General features: G+C 45.0%; 2 protein-coding genes across 2 annotated transcripts in view; one reads left to right on the top strand and one right to left on the bottom strand.

Moving 5' to 3' along the window:
* CNN1 (calponin 1) overlaps positions 1 to 14,816 on the top strand; it is a 35,901-nt gene extending 21,085 nt beyond the window's left edge. The window contains exons 2-7 of the mRNA XM_055003334.1: positions 2,385 to 2,506; positions 6,346 to 6,412; positions 6,994 to 7,131; positions 8,167 to 8,277; positions 9,951 to 10,097; positions 11,431 to 14,816. Coding sequence (XP_054859309.1) covers positions 2,385 to 2,506; positions 6,346 to 6,412; positions 6,994 to 7,131; positions 8,167 to 8,277; positions 9,951 to 10,097; positions 11,431 to 11,682 — 837 coding nt within the window. The 3' untranslated portion in view covers positions 11,683 to 14,816. The remainder of the gene's footprint in view (positions 1 to 2,384; positions 2,507 to 6,345; positions 6,413 to 6,993; positions 7,132 to 8,166; positions 8,278 to 9,950; positions 10,098 to 11,430) is intronic.
* A 3,854-nt stretch (positions 14,817 to 18,670) lies between these two features.
* ELOF1 (elongation factor 1) lies at positions 18,671 to 25,896 on the bottom strand. Its single transcript, XM_055003936.1, has 4 exons — positions 25,719 to 25,896; positions 24,592 to 24,713; positions 20,629 to 20,699; positions 18,671 to 19,159 (listed from the first exon to the last, which is right to left on the bottom strand). Exons 2-4 carry the CDS (start codon positions 24,705 to 24,707, stop codon positions 19,095 to 19,097), a joined length of 252 nt encoding a protein of 83 aa, XP_054859911.1. The 5' UTR covers positions 24,708 to 24,713; positions 25,719 to 25,896; the 3' UTR covers positions 18,671 to 19,094.
* Between the last annotated feature and the right edge of the window lie 368 nt (positions 25,897 to 26,264).

A 26,264-nucleotide genomic window follows, 5' to 3' on the forward strand; every position in this document is an offset into this window, starting at 1 on the left:
ACATTATAGAACTTCCTTAAATTTACTTTATAATATTTCACTTCTATTTATATAACTTTTTATTCTTTCTCATCTTTCTTCATATCTGATGATATGCATTACCCAAGTCTTTCTGTCATTCTCTGTTTTAATTTTAATCTTGACTTTCAGCTATTTAATCATTAAAAACTTTCCATTTTTCTTGAAATTCTGAAATTGGTCAATTGTGTATAGGTAAAGACAATCCCTTGTACAAGCGCCGAGTCATTACTGACCCATGGGGGGACGTCACATCATGACGTTTTCTTGGCAGACTTTTTGTTACGGGGTGGTTTGCCATTGCCTTCCCCAGTCGTCTACACTTTACCCCCAGGAAACTGGGTACTCGTTTTATCAACCTGGGAAGGATGGAAGGCTGAGTCAACCTTGAGTTGGCTACCTGAACCCGGCTTCCGCCGGGATCGAACTCAGGTCGTGAGCAGAGCTTGGGCTGCAGTACTGCAGCTTTTCACTCTGCGCCACGGGGTTCATGTATAAAAGATGTATAAAATATGTTAATTTAGCCAGTGTTGCATATTCATTCAATTTATTCTTCCATTCCTTCAAATCTGGACATTAAACTGTCTTCCATTTTGCTACAAATATTACTGTTGCCGCCGTCACCATATACTTAAATAATTCACTGTGTATTTTTATCAGATTGTGGTTCTGAGTGATTGTAATTACTGTTTGTGGAACTGGATAGTTGTTGTTTTTATCACGCTGTTTGCCAGCTTGACTGCCTCTTGCAAACTGCTTTGAGCCACTGAGGATGGTGGGAAAGGCAGGAGGCGTTTTAAATGAATCCCAAATATAGCTGAACATTGGATCCCAAGGCCTGCCTTGAGCGTAAATAAGCCCTTCTTACCAGGCTTAGGGCAGGGACCTTGGCAACTTTTGTTCCAAAACTGTACTGGGTAGGAATCAAGCCTAGTGCTGATTTTTTTTCTTTACAAAACGCTGAGAAAGTTGGTTCGTCTGTTATATTTATATCCCGCCCGCCCTGCACGCAGGCTCAGGGTGGCTCACAACAATGTTTAAATACAAATTTAAAATATACACTTAAAACCATAAACATAATAACAATCAGGACATACAGGGCTTTTTTTCAGCGGGAACGCAGCAGAACGAAGTTCTGGCACCTCTTAAAAATGGTCGCATGGCCAGTGGCCCCGCCCCCTGATCTCCAGACAGAGGGGAGCTTAGATTGCCCTCGACGCCACTCGGGGCCACCGGCCATGTGACCATTTTTGCCGAGGGCAATTTAAACTTTAAAAAACTCCCCCTTGTTCCAGCTGACCCAAAGTGACATCATTGGCCATTTCCACACACGTTGAATAAGGCACTTTCAATGCACTTTAGTAATCCTTTGGAAGTGGATTTTTTGTTCCACACACGGAAAATCAGTTTCAAATCTTCACTAAAGAGTATTGAAAGTGGATTATCCAACGTGTGTGGAAGCAGCCCTGGAAAAGCAGTTCCAAGTGTTCACTAAAGAGTGTTGAAAGTGGATTATCCAATGTGTGTGGAAGCAGCCATTGTGTGGTCTTGAGTTCCACCACTGAGTTCCACCACCTCTTTTCCCAGAAAAAAAGCCCTGAGTACACAGGTATCGCTACTCACAAAAAAGGCTGTCCTAACTCTAAAACACAAATAGGATGAGTGGAACAAATGTTATATATTAGAAGGAAAAAGGTAATAAATGCTCCCCTGTCCCTGCCACCACTGGTTCCTTATACTGTTCAGATGATTAGAGCAGGTCCATTGCAGTAAGAGTAGGGCTTCTTCAGAATTCTCTCTGCTTAGATACTTAGTTTGCAATCGCTGCTTTCCGAGCCTGTTTTTAGACATTCTACATCTAAGACTGGTATATGGAGAGGGACAGAGGCTGACCCTATACGACTGCTAGATCACCTTATTATAAAGCTGCAGATGAATTAGACTTATAAATTTTGGAAGCGACCACCCGTTAATTTTATAACTACTACAATACAGCTTTTTATGTTAATTGATTTGAGCAAGTTTTTGCAGGTTGGCATTTTAAGAAAGCAAATATTAGCTTTAGAAGCAAGTATGCAAAGGACAAAATTGAATGCACAGTACGTGAATTTGTATACGTGGCTTGGATCTGGCCAAAGGGTTTTGTGAGATCTGCACAAGGACCCCTGATCTTTCTGGCTCCCTTCCCCAAGCTGCCATGTCTGGCTTGAAAAAGTTTGTGGACCCGACGTGGAGAAATGGCCATCAGTGTGGAGGGGGGGGGGGGGAAGCTGGAATTACTCTTTTTCCTGTCTCTTCGATGAGTGGATCAATTTATCTGAAACCAATGCAAGCCCATGCCAACATATTTTTGTCTCATTCTGCAGTTAGCTCAGAAATACGACCCACAAAGGGAGCAGGAACTGCGGCAGTGGATTGAAGAGATGACAGGGAAGCGCATTGGAGACAACTTCATGGAAAGTTTGAAAGATGGAGTCATCCTATGCGAGTAAGAAGCTCAGGACGATCTCTTCCCTGGTAGACAGCGGGCAAAGGAAGCGCCACTCTAGCACTGGCACTAGCGACCAGCAAGGCACCTGGTATAGGGTTGCCATCCTCCAGGAGGGTCCAGGAGATCTCCCAGCTGATCTCCAGGCCATAGAGAGCAGTTCCCCTGGAGAAAATGGCTGCTTTCAAGGCTGGGGTCTCTGGCATTATACCCTACTGAGGTCTCTCCTAGGGTTGCCAGGTCCATGTTGGGAAATTCCTGGAGATTTGGAGGGGGGGGGGAGTTCCATAGCAGAGTCTCCACTTGGCATGCAGAAGGTCCCAGGTTTGACCCCCCGCATCTCAAGTTGACAGCTGGGTGACCTTGGGTCAGTCACACCTCTCTTAGAGCTCTCTCAGCCCCATAGGGTTGCCAGCATCAAGTTGGGAAATTCCTGGAGATCTGTGGGGGGTAGGGGTGAAACCTGGAGAAAATGGGGTGGCCTGGAGACCAGTTGTAATTCTGGGAGATCTCCAGCCACTACCCAGAGGCTGGTAACCCTACAGCCCTACCCACCTCACAAGGTGATTGTTGTGGGGATAATAATGACACACTTTGTAAACCATTCTGAGTGTGACATTAAGTTGTCCTGAAGGGTGATATATAAATTGAATGTTGTTATTATTATTATATTCTGCTCTTAAGTCAGGGTATAAATTAAGTAAATAAATAAATAAATAATTAGGGGGGGGGGACTCTTTCCAACCTGAGGGATAGTTGTCAAATCTTTGGAAATCCAGGCCTTACGTTACTGGTACGCCATTGTTTTTAGCATTTTCCTTCCACACCAGCTCATTTTTTAATATCAAAACCTGGGGTGGGGCGGGGTTGGAATGTAAGATAAGGGAACAGGGCTGAGCTTCTCTCAGACGAGGTTGTTGTTGAGAAAGAGAGAAATCCTCTTTTACATGTGAATGGGCGTACAGTTATTGACACTGTGCCTTGAGTTTCAGTGAGAAAGGCAAACTATAAATAACATATAAACAAATATATATTTCTGGCACCCCACAAACATTTAGCAATGCTCCAGCTTCTACACAATTGAGATAAACATTTTTAAAAAGCTGTGAGGGTGTTTTGTTTGTATTGAGTGGTGATAACCCTACTTGCTGTTCCAGCTAACTGAGTCATGGCTGCCTTCCTTTCTGCAGCTTCAGATTTAGAACAATAAGTTTCAACACATCAAACCCAGGCACGATAACATTTGTATATGCGAGCCCGTGCTCCCACTGGCAGGTTAATGCCAGCTCTTTACACAAGACACTCATCCACAAAAATTCACGACACTTCTCCAAGTCCTTTCCTAACACTTTCTTCTGTTGATACTGAACCCACACACTACTCAAACTGGAGTCGGAGCAGCATTTGCTCGGTTCTCCCCCTAACACACACAAACATCAAACTTCTCCAAACATACCTTTATCCTGCAACTTGAGGCTTTCAAGAACTTCCTATAATCTGTGCTTTTTTTTAAAAAAGAGAGAGATACAAGCAGGGCTTTTTTTCAGCAGGAACGAGGTGGAACGGAGTTCCGGAACCTCTTGAAAATGGTCACATGGCTGGTGGCCCCGCCCCCTGATCTCCAGACAGAGGGGAGTTTAGATTGCCCTCCGTGCCGCTGAGCGGCGCGGAGGGCAATCTCAACTCCCCTCTGTCTGGAGATCAGGGGGCGGGGCCACCAGCCATGTGAACATTTTCTCGGAGGGCAACCCACTGAGTTCCACCACCTCTTTTCCCAGAAAAAAAGCCCTGGATACAAGTGCTGATATATAAGGTTGCACCAATTTCCATCCATTGCCCCCTAAGAGCTCCTCGAAATGTGCTGGTACTCAGAATCGGGGAGTACTTCCACAAAAAAGCTCTGCTTATAATCATTTTTATTTTTAATAAAGATATTAGCAAGAATAAACTACTTCTTCATGCATGCACTTATTTTTTTTCTCATTATATAAATCTTAACAAAAGATAAAACCGTAACTTGAGTGCAAGAGCGCCACATACTCTTTGACCTTTGATTAGAATACGGCTTTTTAAAAAAATATTGTAATACAGCTTGGCCAGTACACGCACAACGGCATGTGAATAAGCTTATTGAACTGTAATTTTAGCATTCTGTTTCCATTTAGCCTCCAAAGAGGGAGGTCAACCGTGGATCTATTAAAAAGGGCAGTTTTTATCTTTAGTTCTTTGAGGTAATCATCACAAATATATTGTTCTTCCTGCTCTTGTTATTTAACCTCTCTAGCCTTTAAAATTATTAACGGCCAGTTCTTGATCTCCCCTTTCTAATCAACCTCTGTTGACCCCACGTTTTTGGGGGGTCATAATTAGTGGACAATTTCATTCCTGGTTGTTGTGGGTTTTCCGGGCTGTATTGCCGTGGTCTTGGGATTGTAGTTCCTGACGTTTCGCCAGCAGCTGTGGCTGGCATCTTCAGAGGTGTAGCACCAAAAGACAGAGATCTCTCAGTGTCAAAGTGTGGAAAAGACGTTGGCAGGTAATTTATATCTACTCAGGAAGGTGGGTTTGGGCTGAGTCATCCTGTAAGAGTTTCCCAGGGTGTGGAATGCTAATGCTTCACTGTATCCTGAGGAGGTTCTCTTGCATATGTGACACTGAGAGATCTCTGTCTTTTGGTGCTACACCTCTGAAGATGCCAGCCACAGCTGCAGGCGAAACGTCAGGAACTACAATCCCAAGACCACGGCAATACAGCCCGGAAAACCCACAACAACCATCGTTCTCCGGCCGTGAAAGCCTTCGACAATACAATTTCATTCCTAACTTTATTCATCCTTTACACTATATCTGAGTTATTTCGGTGGTCACCCAATCTTCCAGTTTTGCCAGCAGATATTTGCTATACAGTTTTGCTGCTGTGTCAAGTAGACTTCTTGGTCTATAATTTTGCGGGTCAGATTTGTCCCCTTTTTTGTGTATAGGTACCACTATGCTCCGCTTCCATCCGGAGGGGATTAGGCCTGAACCATTAATTTAAGTAAACACCCTGGCCAGTACTGGGGCCCACCAGTCTGGGAAGGCTTTACACAGTTCAGGTGGTAACATATCCTCACCTGGAGATTTTCCAGTGGGTAATGAGGCAGTTAGTCCTCTAATTTCAGCTTCGGAAACTGGTGCCCATTCTGGCAGGTCCAGAGAATCCTGATGTACAACCTGTTGGCAAGTCCAAGTTCCCTCTGGTTGGGGATATTGAGGCCCGAAGACTTTATTATAGTAAGAAGACCAGACGTGGCCTGGAATAAATGAATCAGTATGGCAGTAGAGGGAACTTCTTTTGAATGCAACCAAGTCCCAAAATCGCGAGTCATTTCTTTCAGATACTGCGCGGTCTAACTCATTCCAAAGACATTTAGCATGTTCTAATTTCTTCTGTTTAATTAGAGCTTTATACTGGGACCTAAGCATTGTTAGACTGCTGATCCGAGCCCTCTCCCTATTATGCCTAGCCTGTCTCGTAGCGCAAAGGAGTTTTTTAACCTATACATCAATGATATCAATGAGTTGTCAAGAGTGCAACGCAGACTTTCAATAATGGCCATATCCCCACTTTGTTATATTTTGGAGCTGCTCCACATCCTACACTGAATTCCTCCCCATGCAGAAGAAAGCATGCACACCACCACGTCTCTAGTCTAGTACAGCTTCTGGATTCAAGAATGCAAGCTGGAAAACCAACACCTTATGTAGGAAAAAATGACACGTGAAACCACCTGTCTGTAACAAGCAGGCACCCGAGACGCTTGGAGATAAACTTCCTCCTTCTATTTCTATCATTTTAGCCTGATCAACAAACTCCAACCTGGATCTGTGCGGAAGGTGAATGAGTCCACACAAAACTGGCACCAGGTAAGAAGTCTTGAACACATCGTTTTTCTAAACCCTGACGGTGACCAGGGGGGAAGAAAATGGTGCCTGAATAGCACAGTTTGTTGTAAGTGAAGATATGCATCAGATACTAGAATCTGTACTAATTATGGGTCTGATTAAACCCAACTCATGTTTGACCTGATGGTGGTGAGAGTGCCCTCCATTTATAGCTGACTTATGGCAACCCTTGGTGGGGTTTTCAAGGCAAGAGACTATCAGAGGTGGTTTGCCATTGCCTACCTCTGCAACCCTGGTCTTTGTTGGAGGTCTCCCCTCCAATTACTAACCAAGGCCGACCCTGCTTAGCTTCTGAGACCTGATGAGGTCAAGCTCACCTGGGCTATCTGATGCTCACCTTTAGGTGACTTGAGGTGCAAAGCAGGTACCTAGGAGACACAAGGAACTGGCGGTAAGGCAAATAGCCTGTACTTCATGGTCCTTTTCAGATAGTGAAAGGGATGGAATGATAAAGTTCCTCCTGCCTCCACAAATGAGTCCAACCTTTATTGGACACATTTGTGCAAGGAACTCACCGGCTTGTCGCTTCTCGTGTTTTACAGCTGGAGAACATCGGCAACTTCATCAAGGCCATTACGAAATATGGCGTGAAGCCCCATGACATCTTTGAAGCCAACGACCTCTTTGAGAATACAAACCACACCCAAGTTCAGAGCACTCTGGTTGCGCTTGCCAGCATGGTAAGGGACTCCTGGGTATCTCCTAGGTGGGGTTGGACTAGATGACCCTAGAGGTCCCTTCCAACCCGATGATTCTATCTGCTGCTCTCAGGAAAGCCTCAAACTGCAGTGACTTATTTGCTTCATTTATACCCCCACGTTCTCCCCCAGGGGAGACCCAAAGCAACTTACATCGTTCTCCTTTCCTCCATTTAATCCTTCCAACAACCCTGTGAGGTAGGTTAGGCTGGGGATATCAACTTCCAGATGGTGGCTGGGGATCTCCTGGAATTACAACTGAGTACCAGACATCAGTTCCCCTGGAGAAAATGGCTGTTTTGGAAGGTGAATTCTATGGCATTATAGCCAGCGGAGGTCCCTCCCTTCCCTAAACCTTTCCCTTCCCAGGATCCACACCGCAAATCTCCAGGAATTTCCCAACCCCTGTCTGGCAACCCTAGATCAAGACGGGTAGCAGTGTTAGTCTGTCTGTAGCTGTAGAAAAAAAGCAAGAGTCCAGTAGCACCTATAAGACTAACAAAATTAGTGGTATGGTGTGAGCTTTCAGAAATCTGAAGAAGAGAGCTGTGACTCACAAAAGCTCACACCCTACCACCCATTTTGTTAGTCTTACAGGTGCTACTGGACTCTTGCTTGGTATCTGAAGAAGTGAGCTGCGACTCATGAAAGCTCATACCCTACCACCAATTTTGTTAGTCTTATAGGTGCTACAGGACTTTTTCTCTTTTCTACAGCAACCCTAGGTTAGGCTTAATGTCTGTGACTGAGCCAAGGTTCCACAGCAGAGAGGGAATTCGAACCTGGGTCTCCCAGATCCTAGTCTGACACACTACAATGTTGAGTCTCTTTAGACAACACAGCGATTTCTGCCCTCACAGGAAGAATTGCCACATTCCCTTGCATTTGTGGCACATGGAGCAAAAGTCCCAGAGTATACATTTCCCACATTGGGCTTAGCACAAAGCAAAGGGCTGGGGGAGAGGGAGTGGAAATTTGAACTCATCTCAGATAATTTCTGCTTCTTACCTGGGACAGGCCAAGACAAAAGGCAACAAGGTGAACATGGGTGTGAAATATGCAGAGAAGCAGCAGCGCAAATTCCTACCTGAGAAGTTGAAAGAAGGACGGAACATCATTGGACTTCAGGTTTGTGGCTTCAGGATTCAAGAGGCTTGGTTAAAGGCATGCTGTAGCGACGAACATGTACCCCAGACTAGCAACAAAGCCCGTCGTGGCAATAAATACAGCAGGTTCTAGAAAGGGCCGGGCAGGTGGGCCACGCATTGCCTCCTCCCCTGCGCCTTGATCTGGGTGGAGGGTGGGCCGGACAATGTGGCCAGGCATTGCCCTCTCCCTAATGCCCCGATCTGAGTCAGGGGGGGGGAGGGCAAGGCAGCAGGGCCAGGCATTCCCGCCTCCACCGCCGGCTCAGCCTGATTGGGGCTGGGAAGGGCAGCATAGGCATGCTGGTCCTTCCCACCGTCTAAGCCTGCACAAGAATAAAAGGTGAGTCGTCACCAATACGGCTCATCTTTTATATAGTAAGATGACCTGTTAAGGGCACTCAAGCAGCATCCCTGGTGATACTGAACATGACAGCAGGGCAGAACATTTGAGGAACTGCTTTAAGGAGCCTGCAGAGTCATTTTGACCATGTGCAAATGCCCTGACCTGAACAGTGCATCAGATCTCAGAAGCTAAGCCCTGGTTAGTACTTGGACGGAAGACCACCAAGGAAGATGAGGGTCGATATGTAGAGGCAGGCAAGGGCAAACCACTTCTGGTCTCTCTCTCGCCTTGAAAACCCTACAGGGTCACTGTAAGTCAGCAGTGGATTGACAGCACTTTACACACGTGAGCAAGTGGAAGCAGCAGAGGTGCGGGCAGGGGCAGGGGCAGGGGCAGCATTCCAACGTGCAACTCAGATGCATTTTAAAAGACATGAGGTTCTTTCTTTCTTCCCTGAGCAAAGCTTTAGGTATTACGCCGCCTTGGGGGATGTGCGTGCAGGTTTAGACGAACAGCAAAAAAGCCGTGTAATTTTCAGCAGCCCTGTATAAAGCGCATTGCTGGCCATGACCCATGCGCACATGCCCCAGTTTGGTTAATGGTATGCATTAGGCACCGTCTGCCTAATTGTGACGGACTCCGGAAGCCTTTCCTGTCTATTTCTGCGATGGGCATATTATTCCATTTTGACACGGTAAAGGCTTCATTGCAGGGAAAATGAGAAATCCCTGAAAAGCACTCGGAAAAGTACATGCACCTCTCTGTAAATATGCTTTCAAGTGCAAGCTATTACGGTACGAGCGTGCAAACTGTCATCAAGTTGCAGCTGATTTATGACAACCCCGTAACAGTTTTCAAGGCAAGAGACTAGAAGTGGTTTGCCATTGCTTGGTTCTGGGTAGCTGCCTTGGACTTCCTTGGCGGTCTCCCATTCCAGTACTAACCAGGGCCTTGTTAGCCGTGATCTGACAAGATCAGGCTAGGAGTTCCTTCATGGTATATCCAGGAACCTCTCTGGACCAAAAGCGGTCACAGTAAATGCAGTTAGCCACAGTACAAATCAGTGCAGAACTATAGAAGCCCAAGGAGACATGATGTGGCCCTTTCTGAGAGTCCTACTGCCTATGGATGGGAAATCAGCACTCTCTCATCCTGAAAAGCTGACCTCTAGCAGATTGTTCTGCTGACAGTAGGATGGTTGAAATTACAAACAGAAATGGAGACAACCTTCCATTACAAATATTTTGTCTCCAATGAAAAATCTGGCAAAAGCAGTACCGCCAGTCTAAAGAACCCTTTGTCCTTCTCAGATGGGTACCAACAAGTTTGCCAGCCAGCAAGGTATGACTGCATATGGCACACGCCGGCACCTGTATGATCCCAAGTTGGGCACAGATCAGCCTCTGGATCAAGCTACAATTAGTCTACAAATGGGAACCAACAAAGGGGCTAGCCAGGTAAGAAATTTGGAGAGGGAGGGGGAAAAGAGAAATGTTTATTCATTTCGAAAAAATTGTATCCCACTATGCCACCTGCTAATTTTCAAAATGTTTAATATTATCTTAATTAAAAGGCCATGTGAAGTCCCTTAGGGAGAGAGGCCAAATATCCCACTCTGATGCTGTACATGTGGCTGTGCTTCATCTTTGGTCTTGTCAACAACCTCATGGGATGACTCTGAGAAATACAAGTGCAAGGCAGTGTCTGTAGAAAATTTTTTAAAAGATGGCAGAGTGTCTCTGGGGGATAAAGCTGTGTATATATTACTGCAGCAGGGACCTATGTATATAGCAGGCTCTGTATCCATGAACAATGCATGTCGGGGGATTTCAGTCATACAGCCTTTTATACTAAGTGCTTTTGTATGGTGTTTAGTTTTTATACGCTACAAGAGTATTACTCCAGAGTATCATTTAGTGCATCATTACATATGCCAGGTAGGATGAACAGTTAAGAATTGCCTGTACCTTTTGAAACTACACTTTGGGATAGTCTCTGTAATTTGTGGCATTAAGTTGTCCTGAAGGGCGGTATATAAATCAAATGTTGATGTTGTTAAATACACAACCCCATGTGAGGCTGAAAGAGTGGTAAGCTGCGGTATTGCAGCCCAAGCTCTGCTCACGAGTCACGACCTGAGTTAGATCCTGGCGGAAGCCGGGTTCAGGTAGCTGGCTCAAGGTTGACTCAGCCTTCCATCCTTCTGAGGTCGGTAAAAATGAGTACCCAGTTTCCTGGGGGTAAAGTGTAGATGACTGGGGAAGGCAATGGCAAACCACCCCGTAAAAAGTCTGCCAAGAAAATGTCGGGATGCGACATACCCCCATGGGTCAGTAATGACTCGGTGCTTGCACAGGGGACTACCTTTACCTTTTATGTGAGGCTGAAGTGAGTTCAAGCCAGTCAGGAACTGTTATCTCACAGGACGATCAATCGCCACTCCGCAAGCCCTGGCACAGTCTTTCCTCAGTCGCTTTCCCAGAATTGGCACCTAATCTCAAACCTTCAAATATTTCCAATTCCCCAAAGATCAAACCACATTCCAAAGATATTTGGGTTATTTTTAAATACTTGCTTTCTTGGCCTTTAGATGCACAGAGACAGACTTGAAAACATATTTTATTTTTTATTTTTTTTACAATGTTAATAAGAGGGCCTCCAAGCTGGTTGGGGAGGGAGTGCCTGAAAACTGTTACTGATTTCCCCCGTCTGTAGGACACGGTTTTGCAATGCTTTTATGCTCTCCAGTTAATCAGTTCCTGTTTGCCTGCCCCCCACCCCTCCTTCCAGGCTGGCATGACAGCTCCCGGAACGAAGCGGCAGATTTTTGAGCCTGCATTGGGTATGGAACACTGCGATACCCAGAATATCTCTCTGCAGATGGGAAGCAACAGAGGGGCCTCGCAGCAAGGCATGACTGTGTACGGGTTGCCCCGGCAGGTATACGACTCCAAGTACTGCCTCACGCCCAACTACCCCATCATCGGAGATGAAGAGGGCCAGTACAACCACAGTCAACATAACTTCTACAATTCCGAATAGCCAGGCAGAAACAAGGGACTAACTCAGAACAGAGATCCTGGCATTCCAACAGTGCTTGTCGAAACAGAAGATCCAAAATTAAGCGGTAATTTTAAGCCGGGAAATTACAAGAAAACCCAGAGGGCTCCCTAAAACACAAAGCAGCTCGCTAGAGATACCGCCTCCAGACTATGCCAAAGCCAGGCCTCGCCTCCAGCCACTGAACTCCAATGCTTCACTTTGATACCTCGCACGCTTTTAACTTAAATGATCAACCACTGCAACAGTTGTTAAGATTACACTGATGTGACTCAAAGCCCTTGGGATAGGTCACCATAAAATAACCCAAGATGGGTTGGGCGAAGTGAGAACATGGGAATGAGACAAATGCTTGATGGTTCCTCTCCAGAAGCCGCCAGTCAGAGCCGTGCCTTACTGATGGCTCGTTTGGGGGTGCTGCTGCAGTTTTGGGTCTGAGAGGCAGAAGCAGATAACAGGTAACTTGGTCTCTGTTGGAGAACACGCTGGCTTCTGTGCTACATTTTGCATACTCAGAAAGACACAAGCGGCTCCATTAAAAGATACAACATCTGGCTTGCTCCATCTTCATCTAGTGGGTAAAAGGCAAGCACCCCATCTGAGACTTGCCTACTTTGGGATTTCTGCTTTCTAAAGGCAAGGATGTTTTTAAATGGCAAAAAAAACCACTGGTAAAGCAAGCCACCCACTGGCTTCCTAGAGATATTGAGGGAAATTGTGGAAGGAGAGTGGGCACGTCTGGAGGTACACCTACCAAGCAGCACGTGTTCCTAGTGCATACTCAAAGCACAGAGGTATCTCAAGAGTGAAGTGATAGGTTATTAAAAGAACATGGCAAGTGCAAATGAAAGCCAAGGTTATTTTAGCCTCTAAAATTTCGGGCACAGTATTTAGCAATAAATTTCAGGGTTCCAGAGAATCTCTTCCTTCGCCTTAAATAAAGCAACATGCCTCCCCCACCAAAACCCATTAGCAGACGATGCTGATCGTTGCAGGTTTTTCCTGTTTCCTTCCACACAGCAGTTCCACCTGCCTCTGGGGGAGGTGATAAGCTGTGGTCATGGGACCTGCATGGACTAACATCTGCATGGGACAGGGAGTTGTAATGTGCAGGGAGAAGGGCGGGGAAATCATCCGACCTGCCTCTTCCATCAGAGGGGACGATCCATGATTCCTGTGCCACAGATCCAACCCCAAGTTACTAGCCCTCATGGTTCAGTGTGGCTCCACAACATACGCGCAATTTCTAAAGTAGTGCCATTTTTCAAGGATAGGAGCTTCTTAGCACGCATAGCTACTTTCACCTTGCAATAGCTCTATCTGCACACGCTTCTCCTGTCCCTTCTTCCAACACAATAACCCGATCTGTAGAAAGCTTCTTGGCACCAACTCAGTTCTCTCCCCACCTGTTTTACTGATTTCAGAACAAATAACAGCATTAAGTAGTTTAATCTAAACTTAAGCTCCTCAGCATGCTGATTGAGCAAGAATTTAGAAGTTCAAGTTTCATAATGTGAAGCTATACCACTGGCTGTCATGGGACAAATTCATGTTTAAAACAAAGACATTTCTCCCACTGTCTAGTCATGTTTATGTGCCCTGAAAGGAAACTGGATTAGCTACTGCTATAAAGCCAACACTGTGAGCAATTTAAAGTTAAGACCATGATCCTAAGTATATATAGACACCAAGAGTACTAAAGTGATTGACCAAAACCTACTTCCACACCCAGGATGGGTTTACGTAGTCAATTTCTTGTAATAGTTTGAATTGGCCGATTCAATTGGCATATATAGCTCTGAAGAAACAAATGTTTTTAGGTGATCTATGCATGAATTGCCACAGAGATCACCTGAAATGAAGCATTCTCCCATGTGAGGTAGGAGAAATGCCCCTAAGATGAATGCTTATTACTCATAGACTGCAAATAAAGTAATTTTGTAGTAAATTTACTGCTCGGTTAATCTGGGGCACCTTTTAAATTGTTTAAAGTGTTTTTGCTTAGTTATCTAATCAAGCAATTGACTATGCGGCACACACCAACTTAAGTCCTGGGCTTGTCATCGGAGGGGCGCATGAAGAACAGGGCTGGCTTGCTTCACTAACTTTTTGTATCATCGTGTTGTGTTGTCATAGATCTAGCGTTAAAGTCATGCCACTGGCTGAGCTCGAGAGAGGATTGCTTACCCACCATACGTTCTCACAATTCACAGTGCCAAATACTGTCACAAGCTAGCAATTTCGGCATTTTCCAAAACTAGACTAAGTGCTGCCCAAGAAAGGAATCGCCCTTAACCCTCCTTAGTTCCCCTTGAAATTAAAAGCATCTTACATGCTGACATTTGCCCCTTTAAAACAAGAAAACATTTCTATAGATGTATTTGTAATTTTCTGATGAGCATTTTTAAAATTTCTTCATGGCACAATAAAAGGAAAAGGGTTCCTTTTTCTAACGTTACTGAAAATAATGTTTGCCTTCAACAAAGCTTCTTGAAAAGAAAGGATATTAACATACACGGATGCCTTATATTGAGTCAGTCCATCTAAGCCAACAGAGACCTCTCTTACCCGGCAGAAACCCTCCAAGGTCTTCAGAGGTTTTCCCCAGCCCCGTTGCTCCAAACCCTTTAACTGGAGACGCTGAGGATTGAATCTGGGACCGTACGCGTGTGCTGTACTAGAGTTATGTCTCTTTCCCAAATACATATGAGATGCAGAAGTTTCACAAACCAGATTTGTAATTTCCACCTGCTCCCATGACTCACTTCTGCCTTTTGTGTTTATGTGTGTTTTGTCAAATAGAAAACAAGTCAACTAACTATGCAGAATGGACTAAGAGTATCACCAGTTATATATTTTATTCTCAGCCTTCACATTGTGTTTGTGTGAGAGAATAAACCTGCATGGCCATGTTTGTGCTTTAAAAAAAAAAATCACAGAATACATACAATAAGCAGAAAAACTCTTGTGGAAATAATCATTTTAAACCAGATGAGTTTCTAGTTCTCAGGACTGTTGCTAGAACTTACTAGATGGGGAATTCCTGATAAATAAGGGAATTAAATTTCCATTAAAAGGACATGCTATGTTGCAAGAATAAAGACAAACTCAAGTCACTTTATGGAAATGTGGCATATTTCCATCAGAAGATATTATACAGACTAAGGAATTAACATGTACAACTGGTCTCAGAAAAAAAGAAGTCATTTCACTGGCTTTAGCACCGAGTCATTGCTGACTCATGGGGGGACATCGCATCATGACGTTTTCTTGGCTTTCGTTATGGGATGGTTTGCCATTGCCTTCCCCAGTCACCTACACTTTACCCCCAGGAAACTGGGTACTCATTTTACCAGCCTCGGAAGGTTGGAAGCCTGAGTCAACCTTGAGCCAGCTACCTGAACCCGGCTTCCGCCAGGATCGAACTCAGGTCATGAGCAGAGCTTGGGCTGCAGTACTGCAGCTTACCACTCTGTGAAATTTGGCCATGTTTTAAGAAGTGCCATTGTGGGCCATTTCATACTATCAAGAAGTTGTTTGTTTCTCTACATAACCCAATCCATATAAAAATCATGCAGTGATGCTGCAAACATACACTGTGGACGCACATGCTCAAGGGGATCTCCAAGAGTGATGCTGTGTGAACACATGGCACTGCCAGAGCACACATTTCTTCCTATGTAGGGAGAGAGTATATAGAGAAAAAAAGCGGACAGCTCCAGGGACAGAGATGCTTGGGCTGACTGCTCAATCAGCTGGTTGGACAGGGCACCACAGGAGCAACCTAACAACATGGAGACTAACAGGGGTTGGACCCTGTGGACAAGATGGAGGGAGCTGGGCTCCAAGCTGGAGTCCTTACACTATTCTGGCGTTGTTTATGCAGAAGGGTGGCTCTTGTGTCAGAGGAAGGCTCTTTGCACCAGAAAAAGCACCAGAATTGAAAAGCTCTGTAGTCGAAAAGCTCCAACCCTGCATACTTAGCAAATTGCAGACACATCAGCAGCGATGTCTGTGTGGATAAACCAGACTCTTGCATGGAGCCATTGCTTTACTCCATCTTGTCCAACCAGAAACTGGGTATGATGCATCTCCCATCATCATGTGTACAGAAGCTGAGAAATTTGCAAGCTTACCACTGACATTTACAGCAGTTACTGTCCTATGAGCAAATCTAGCCGCTAGCTATTGTGGGGTAAACTTGCAGAGTAGCCCTCTGTAGAGCTGGATACCGTATGAAAATGCCAAATCAGCAATCCCCAATATTTTTTCTGCCGCGTGTTTGCTTCCTGGGTTGCCCAAAGGGCCGTGGGGACTCCAAGTTCCTCCCTGCTGGACGACTATCAAAGTGCTGAGCTCATTACAGGCAGGCATAGCAGATAAACAAAAACAGCCAACAGTGCAGTAGGAAAGTAGTTTATTCATATGGAAACACCTACATTAAGGGTCCCCAAATTTTCTGAACCTGTGGATTACGGCACAGATATGTGCCGTAGCTTGGCCATAGGCAGCAAACCGTTCTGCTGTCTTTAGCAACTGAACCCAGGCAGCATTTTTTCACCCAAACCAAACAACCGATCCTGGCTTTCCACCATTGCTGACAGGAGGTATCACCTTTGTGTCTGCAGAGACCACCTGGAAGGAAGCAGCTGCTTAAACTTTAGGAGAGCATTTGGCTTGAAACATCCCAAACATTTATGACTGGCTCATTCCCTTCCATGGCAGATATTCTGTGGTGGTGCACACACTACTATGAAAATTCCAGAGGGCTTGCACATCTAACAAGGTTGAGGACTTTGATATTAGACAGGCACCTGCAGCCATACTACTTGATGCCACGTCTCCTGTGTCTTTTATTCAATATTACCTGAAGCAAAATATTCCAAGACAAGCACTATGGAGAACAGATGGTTGGCTGCCAAGAGTCCCTGACTGACCCAAAATGCTTTGTCCAAACTTCCATCACACCACCTTAGTGATCCGGTCACTGCTGCTTCCACGACCTGTTTACCTAGCATAATCTGTCAGAACAAGTAAGCCCAATAAGCCAACGCTGCTGCACTGCGCCCCGAGTCTTATCCTGTCATGGAATGCAGGTGTTTACTCAGCTTTTCTGATGCCGGGGTGGGGTGGGGGTGTTAACTAAAGAAGCTGCCCTGGTATTTTTTTTTTATAGAGAACAGGATGTGAATATTTTAAATAAAGACACATTTATTGGAGAAGCGGGAATGTATTGCTCAGCTTGGATTGGTTGAGAAAGATGGTGCAAAAACTTCTAGCCAGGACCCACCATCCTGGTTTGGTGAGAACACTACACACACACACAGCCAGAGTAGATCCGTTTGAAAGCGTAAAGCCGGATTAAGCTGAAAGGGGGTGCCTTGCTCAAGGCAGACTTGGGAGCTTTCCAAAACACGGAAGCCAAACCAAGCACAGCAACACTGAAGCCACACAGGGCTCTTTTTCTAGTGACTCTTGGAGCAATCCGGCATAGTTTCAAGCATTCTTGGAGAAACAAATGGGGAACCAGTACAATCCAACATACCCCAGAACAGAAACAGATCTCAAGAGCAATTCAGCTGGGATTGAAGTGGGGGGATGCTGGCGGACCAAAACTCATGGCAGAGAGACAGACAAGCAGGCTTTTAGTCTACCCAGGGCTCAAATAATTAGTCAGAATATGAAAAATTCCAGACTTTTTACATTCCCAGCAATTACGATGGCAATTAAACTGCAGGACACAAATGCAGTAGCAAAGTTGTAAACACAGAACTCTGCAGACACAAAGGATCCATGAACTTTATTAGACCAAAAAGAGTAGCTTGGATCCCAACACAGAACCAACAGTTAAACAGGGCACTGTGTACCTGCTTTTTCCTATATGACATTTATTTAAAAGGGGTGCTGAAGCTCCTCAAAAACATGAAAAACACCCTAAAATGGGCTTCTGTTCCCCATGTCATGTATTTACATCAACAATGAGCACAGAATCCATGATCCTCAAGATAAGGGACTTCAAAAGGCAGCATTTGCCATTTGGGAATGTATACAAGGGGTTGGGGATTTCTATCCAAGGAGACCCACAAAAGACACCTAAAAGCCAATAAACATGCCAGCAATGCATGACCCTAAGGACAGCAAGTGGGAGATGAGCCACAATACTCCAACTATTATTGCCAGGTTCACAACCAGAAATGCACACAGAACTTTGGTAAAGTCAGAGACAGCTCCAGCTTAACAGCTCTTAAAATCAATCTCACACATGGCAAAGCAGGTAAATTATTCTCATGCTCATCTCGTAGTCAGTTTGTTGAGAGGGGTAGTAACAAATCCAACAGAAACAAATCCAAATCCAAAAGGGTAGAAACAAATATCCAACACGCTGTTAAAACCATGCATCTACATTATACTAGCATCTCCTAATCGTTTGAAGGTGACAACATTTCTTACTGATACGATGTTTGTGTTCTAGCACAAAATACTTTATTGTAACGTAATGAACCCTTTAGACTCCCATAACCAGTGACAGAGGACCTAGCTTCAGAGTTATAAATGACAACCAAATCTAACTTTTAAATCAGTAATCTGAAATACAGCAATTCCTTAATATACTGTTTCCCATCCCCACTTCCCCAATTTAAAACAATGACATCTAAAGCAGAGCTGTGGGAAATGGTTCTGGGAAAAACCTGTGGACCCATAACTAAATGCAAAGACCAGCCTCCACAGTCTGAACTGCTGAAAAGAAGTTATGCTTAGGATGTTTGTCCAGCTAAAATTATCAAAGAGTTCTGGGCACAAATTTACACAGGGAAACAGCAGTGATAGCGTAAGAAGAACACACAGAGGGCATGCTGCCACTCTGCCAGACTTTGAAGCGACCTCCCCTTCACTGTATTGTATAACCATAGACCTTCAGCTGAAGAAAAACAAATTACAGGAGAAAAGGGTAAAGAAATGATACTTGTGATCAGGAAGGGATTACCTCTTGCATTTATTGAGTTTATTCATGGACACAAAGGGCAGGACATTTCATGTACTAGTGCTGTGAAGGAGTGAAAGCCCCAAATGGACACATCCCACTGAAATGAATGGTGCTGTGCGGTGGCACTCAGCAGTCTGCACCCATGTTAATCTTGTAGCAGATTCTCAGGACTGGGGCTGTTCACAAAATTGCTTGCCTCTCTCCTCCTGGTGGATCATACAGATGGTCTTTCGTCCCTAAATTTCAGGGGGATTCATGAAAAATGACAAGATTCCTTGACGGAGATAAAATCGCAAGAACCACCGCCTCCCGGCCGCTCCAGTTGGATCCTCGTTGGATTGTGGAGCAAAACACCCACTTCTAAATTAAAAATGCGGCTAACTCCGGGCACGTTCTTCTCCAGTCCCTGCTACTGATTGGCTGCCTCACAAGCATCTATCCAATCACTGTAAACATCCACAGGTTCTGAAAGATCTGTAAAGTCAAAGGTCAAGGACGGCAATAACAATTAGGGTGCCTTCATCACTGGGATGACTGTACGACACCCACACTGTTCCTCTGCTGCTACTTTCATGCTTGCACATGTCCAACCAACGGTCCTTTTGACCCACTTTGCTGTAAACGCTTTACAGAGACAAGACTAAGCATACAGAAATAGGAAGAGTCACCACAGCCTGGCCCAGGACCGGCTTTTACCTAGCAGCATCTGGACTCTTTCTAGCCCCAGATGACTTTTTTTCTTCATTTATCTCCTTCTCGGATCCACTGTCATCTTTTCACTTTTCTCATTCTATGAGACTATTACCCCTTACTGTATTTTTCTCTTCTACCCCATATACCTTTCTCAGCTTGTTCCTGGGTCATTTGCAGAGCTCTCTTCAGTTTTCCTCTCCACATACTAGAAATTCTCAAGTATTTATCCTGTGGGTGGTTTTCTCCTTAGACCAGCATGCATTTTTCTCACAGAGGTGCTTTCAGACGCTGGCTGAGGGCTGGGGCGGGAGGAGAGAAATGCCTCTTTCTCTTGTGTATCCAATGTTGTTACCCGTACTGAGATCATGAAATAGGCAGGGCTGCAGGAACATTCCCAAGCACGCTCATTTTAAATTAAAGTATATGTTTTAAATGCATGTTTTAAATAAAAGACTGCATTCTCCTCCCATAAACAAAAACAGGGCTTCTACATCAAAAAGCAAGTCATCTGAGAAACATCCCCGTTATCACAAAGCCAATCACCGGGCCTCCCTTGTCTAGGAAAGCACCACTTTTAATGACCGTGCTTAAGCTGGTAAAAATGGGACTTTAGGTTTAGAGAAGCCAACCAGAAAAGACAGCACCTGGAAGTCGCACAAGCTAGAAAAATGTGTAAGTGAATAATACTTTGGAGGAGAATGTTTGATCGATTTGACACTGCCTCTATTTCCCGTTTTTATCACTGGCCAGAACAACAAATGCAAATATTTTATTTATGTCATTTATAGTCTGCCTTTCTCACTGACTCAAGGCAGATTACACAGTGTGAGATTAGTATGGTCAATATTAAGGACAAAACAACAACAACAAAAACAGTGTGCTTATATACCACTCTTCTAGACAGCTTAGCGCCCAACTCAGAGCTGTGAACAAAGTCAGTGTTCTTATTATGCTCACAATCCAGCAGGGGCTGAGAGGAGTGGCTCGCCCAAGGCCATCTACTAAGCTCATGGCAGTCATGAGAGTCAAACTAGCAGAGTACTGACTTGCAGCCCAACTACTTAACCACTATGCTACAGCAGCTCCAGAGAATCTCTCCCCCTATGTTATAAATTGCTAGTATGCAAATACTCCAAGATCCAGACACTTATTTTCTCCTTCCCTACAACAAACATAATTTCGTCTTTCGCTCAGCTGGGGTAGGGCAGGTCTGGCACGGACTGCAGATCTGCGATTCGATGAAAGGATACATGTTATAGGGGTCTGAAATTCTTCCAGGCACACAGTACAGGATATCACACCTGTATTCCGAGCTCTGTCCCTGAAAGAGAAGAAACCATATTCATGTTGAAAAATACTTTCATTTCCAAAGACCCGTTTGTGGCATGCGCAGAGAACTCGTCGTTTTGTCTGGACATCTATTTTCACACCTGCAGCATTGGATGCCACTCCCACCCCCCAAGTTATGGCAGCCATGGATGAACATGAACAAATACAAATGCCCAATCGCAGCCAAGCCAAGCCTAAGTCTGTGTAGCTGGCCTCGGTAAACTTTGCAGGAAGCCTGCTCGTCTGGCTGTTTAACTTTTATTCTGCAAAGCAGGACTCAAAGGACCAAAAAACAAACAACCTAAAACTGCAATACAATAGTCATAGCAGCAGCAAGGGAATAGAGCCAAGAAGGTGGAGCCTTTGATGGAACACTCTCTCCTGACAAGCTGCAAACTATGACAGTTTCATCTACGAACGAGAAAAAAATCCTAGCAACAGCTTGACCCTAAATGGCTCACAGCTTCTGGGCAACATATCAAGAGTGATGTACCAAGTTCAGGAAAAAGAGATGCACCACGCAACTGGGCCAGTTTTTCTAGGGAGAGGTTGCAGGGGAAGGAGGGAAAGTTGAAGACAGGGGCACAGATAAAGGTAGGTTGGATGGTGGGTTGTTTCATGTTTGAATGCGCCCATTCGTCCATGCCAGTATTAAGTGTATGGTCCAGAGTTGCCTTGGTGTTGCACCTGGGCTTATGTTGTAACTGATAAGTACATTCCTTAACTTGCAGTAATCACTTTCGTTTTCTCAGTCTCACAGCACAGCCGGCAGCTGCGGACAATCTTTTCTTTTGATATTGTTTATAGACTGACCTTGAGTGTCTGAAGTGCTGCCTCTTGTCTGTCTAGTGTGTGAACTTCAGAAATGTTTCCCAGACTAATTCTGTACTTAGAATCATAGAGTTGGAAGGGGCCATACAGACCACCTAGTCCAGCCCCCTGCCCAGTGCAGGATCAGCCTAAAGCATCTCTGACAAGTATTCATCCAGCCTCTTCTTGGAAACTGCCCGTGAGGGGGAGCTCACCACCTCACTAGGCAGCTGATTCCACTTTTGAACTACTCTGACCGTGAAAAAGTTTTTCCTAATATCCAGTCGGTACCTTTGTGCATGTAGTTTTAGCCCATTGCTTCGCGTCCTACCCTCTGCTGCCCTCCTCTAAATGACAGCCTTTCAGATACTTAAAGAGAGCAATCATGTCCCCCCTCAACCTCCTCTTCTCCAAACTAAACATTCCCAAGGCCCTCAGCCTTTCCTCGTAGGGCTCAGTCTCCAGACCCCGGATCATCCTCGTCGCTCTCCTCTGCACCCTCTCGATTTTGTCCACATCCTTTTTGAAGTGAGGCCTCCAGAACTGCACACAGTACTCCAGGTGTGGCCTGACCAAGGCAGTGTAGAGAGGGGCTATGACTTCCTGCGATTTCGATGCTATGGCCCCTTTGATACAACCCAGGATTGAATTAGCCTTTTTTGCCACCGCATCACACTGACTGCTCATATTCAGTTTACAGTCCACTCTTACCCCAAGATCCCTTTCACATATACTACTGCCCAGAAGTGTATCCCCCATCCAGCATTTGTGCTTCTCATTTTTGTGGCCCAGATGTAATACTGTGCACTTGTCTTTGTTGAATTGCATCCTATTCACAGCTGTCCACTTCTCCAGAGTATTCAGGTCTTGTTGAATTTTAATTCTATCTTCTTGGGTGTTTGCTACCCCTCCCAATTTGGTATCATCAGCAAATTTAATGAGCAGCCCTTCCACTCCTTCATCCAGATCATTGATAAAAATATTGAAAAGTACCGGGCCCAAAACCGAGCCCTGCGGCACCCCACTGGACACCTCCCTCCAATCTGATGAAACGCCGTTGACCACCACTCTTTGAGTGCGATCCTCCAACCAGTTCCCTATCCACCGAACTGTCCTATAGTCTACTCCACAGTCTTCCAGTTTGCCCATCAGAATGTCATGGGGGACCTTATCAAAAGCTTTACTGAAATCCAGATCTTGTGATCTAGGGGGGAGGAGGTTGGTTAATCATATTGTCCTATAATAGTCTGAAGCTTTATTCCTTTCAACGAGAAGTTACCAGGCTCATCTGCCTTTTACTTCATACACTCCTATGGACCTGTGTATGTGTACAAGATTGGGTTCCTGAATAAATATCATTTAGCCAAGGACATGTGTCATGCTGAATTGATCCAGGGATCTATCTGCCATAACCTGACATCCATAGTTTGACAGGTTGGAAGGAAAGAACCTGTCATAACCTGACATCCATAGTCTGACAGGTTGGAAGGAAAGAAGAAAGCAGGAAAAGGGAGAGGCTATTGGGGCTACCAGGGAAGGGAAAAAGGAAACAGTGGGCAAAGGGGAAATGAGATGCCCTCTGCAAGTCCTTGTGGGTCCGCTGCGTGTGTTTTGAATTGTCCATTGATTAGTCCATTGATTATGCTGGGCCTCAATAAACCATTTACCCCATTTCAGTTAAACCATTAAATCTGTGATCCTTTCTGGCTGAGCATGCCTCACAGGGATGATGATGATGATGGGACCCAGCCCTACAGCTGACAATAGAGCCCAGGCAATCCCAGTTCCCTGGCCCGTCACACTACACAGCCAATGCAGATTTGGATAAGAGTAAGAAAAGCAAGCAGGCGTCGGAAAACCTATCCGCTATGACCTAAAGAACATTTGAACAGGGATGGGATTTTAGACCTTGGAACACCCTGTGTGTAAGTGGGAGGAGAAGCCCATTCCAGGCTCCTGTTTCAGCCAGCATTCAATAGATTTGTTTTGTTTTAAATTATCGTTCGCTGTTTTATAACTTTTATTTAAAGGTAAATATTGTAACCTGCTCTGAACAGAGCAAAAAGCTCTATTTCAAATAATTAAGAGTGGAAGAGAAGGAAGAACATTCAGGGAAGTCCTACTTTTCTTGCATGATACTATCACATGTATATGTTGGTTACAGAAATATGCCATTAATTCTAATTTTGTCACTATCATACGAATTAGGTCAAAATCTTCACAGACAATACAACAAAGCAACCAGGCTAGCAAACCAGTTTTATTATCAGATCCACTAGGAGTGAAGATCCTTAAAGGATGAGTTTTCAAAATTATGTAGAACTATTATTTATATGAAGGTGTGTATCTACGCTTTTTATTTTTTATAAAAAATGGCATTATGCCCAAAGTAGCTTTCCTATGAAGAAGGCTGCATAGGACTAATTCTACATAGGCTGGCACTGCTAGCATCAAGAACAGCATTTTTTACACCAAGACCTAGTATTAACTTACTCACCTAAATCCATTAAACTCCTTGGCTTTCCTCCCTAACAGCCTGCTAAGCAAGTCCGGTCTCTCACCGTGATTCATGTCAATAGAGAAGTCTTCTGCTATCTACCAGTCTTGCAATATTTGTTCATCTTTTTTAGGATGATTCTATATAGATTTTTCTTCTGCTCTGAATCACATTACAATCGGAGCCAGAGAGCAGTGTTTCAACACAGCAAGTAGGTTAGACATGCCACCTTGAAGAGTGAGGTAAAGAAAGACTTTCCCTTGCGTGATTTGTCTCATTTCCTTATGACATTGGATGAATTTTCTCTGTAACCATACCTCTTTACCGCATGTGGATTCGGCCTGTAGTACTTGATACACTGGATTGTGTAGATTGAACTAGTGCAGAACCTGCATGTTTGGCTTTTTCAGTCCCTCTAACAAATCTCACACTGCCTGGACAGAAAAACGCGCCCCCCCCCCCAGCATTTCTATCTGCCCAAACCTTTCCTTCCGAGTGCCAGCAGCTCATTCCCGCCCCCCATCACATCCTATTTAAGAAAGACTAAAAACAGCACATCAAAAATAACCACACTTACATTTTAACATCACAGGATTTCTCATGGTTACAGAAAGGGCAAGTAAACTGGGTCTCAAGCGTGCCAGTCATCTTTTTCTTGGGTGGAGGCTTTCGCTTTGACTTCCGGCGGCCCATCTTTGCCTGCCACGCACAGAAGCACAAGAAAGAATAAATGGGAAGGACCAGAATATTTTAGGAACTTCATTGAAAATCCTTCTACACTATGCGGCAGAGATGCTCAACCTAGGATTGCCAGACAGGCTTTCAGAAATAAGGGGTGTCGTGGCTGGCACCGGGCTGCGATTGGTGGTTGGGAGGGCTAAACTGGGGGCTCCACAGACATTTGGTAAGGGAGAGTTCTTCCAGGTCTCCAGGAAGAACCTCCAACTCAACAGCTTCACGTTAGTGTTCTAACACCCCTCCCCCACACAAAAGAACTTCAAAGGGAATATACAATATTAAAGTGTTGAATAACAACACCTTAAAAAAATTAAACTCACTCAGATTTATAGTTGGAAGAGCCGTGACAAATTCCACTCTCTGCCTCAAATCCCCCCAATGAAAAGTATTCCTTATTAGATTTCCACACATTTGAGGGTGTGAGTGATGAGTTAGGAAAGCTCACAGTTAAATAAATGCCTGTCTTTAAGGTATTACATTACAGGGCTCTTAACTCCAGGGGAAGAAATTCCCGAAGATTTGGAGGTAGAGCCTGAGGAGGAGGGGGGTCAGCTTGCCAACTCTGGTTCGGGGCATTCCGGGAGATTTGGGGGTGGAGCCTAGGGAGGGTGAGGTTTGGGAGAGAAGGGACTTCAACAGGGTATAATGCCATAGAGTCCACCCCGCAAAGCAGCCATTTTCTCCTAATGGAACCAATCTATGCGTCCTGCAGAGCAAGCACAATTCCTGGAGATCTCCAGCCGCCACCTGGAGATTGATAAGCCTCGCCCACCCACCAATCTCCAGGCCCCACCGGGGGGTCGGCAACCGCAGCCACACTGGTCTTATTCAGCTGGGACGCGGTTAGGTTAAGGGGGCAGGAGGGAGCCGCTGGCCGGTGAAAGAAGCCGCGGCGGGGAGGGCTACCCGGCCGGGAACGCAGGACAAGGGAGCCCCAGCAAAGGCGGCGTTACAACCATCACCTACCCAGGCCTCGCTACCACGGAGACCAGCACTTCTGGCACAGCTCTTTCTAGAAGCCCCGCCCCTTCCGCTGGAGGTTACTAGAGCGAGGCGCTCTGGAAGAATTCGCAAGAGTCAGCCCAGCAGATTCCGCTTGATCGTTTTCTTCTCACCCAGCCACGCAGGACCCGGATGTAGCCGTTGCCAATACCCGACCGCAGAAGAAAGAGGGATGCTTTGTATGGACTGAGGAGAGAGGCGGAAGCTTAACCGGAAGTTAGCTAGTGTTGCGGTTAGAGTGCGAGGGATAGAGTTTAAAAGACCAGGGTTCGAATCCCCACTCTGCCTGGCAGCTTGCTGGATGACCTTTGGCTAGTCATACTTTCAGTCTAACCTACCTCACAGGGTTGTTGTTGAGATAAAATGGATTAAGGGATAATAATAATAATAATAATAATAATAATAATAATAATAATAATAATAATAATAATAATAACCACTGCATCTTCAGATAAGTGCCCCACCCAGAGAAGTGAACGAAGACACTATTAGTATTATCCCTGCTGGGGC

This window comes from Eublepharis macularius, chromosome 19 (assembly GCF_028583425.1).
Source record: "Eublepharis macularius isolate TG4126 chromosome 19, MPM_Emac_v1.0, whole genome shotgun sequence".
Classification (NCBI taxonomy): Eukaryota; Metazoa; Chordata; class Lepidosauria; order Squamata; family Eublepharidae; genus Eublepharis; species Eublepharis macularius.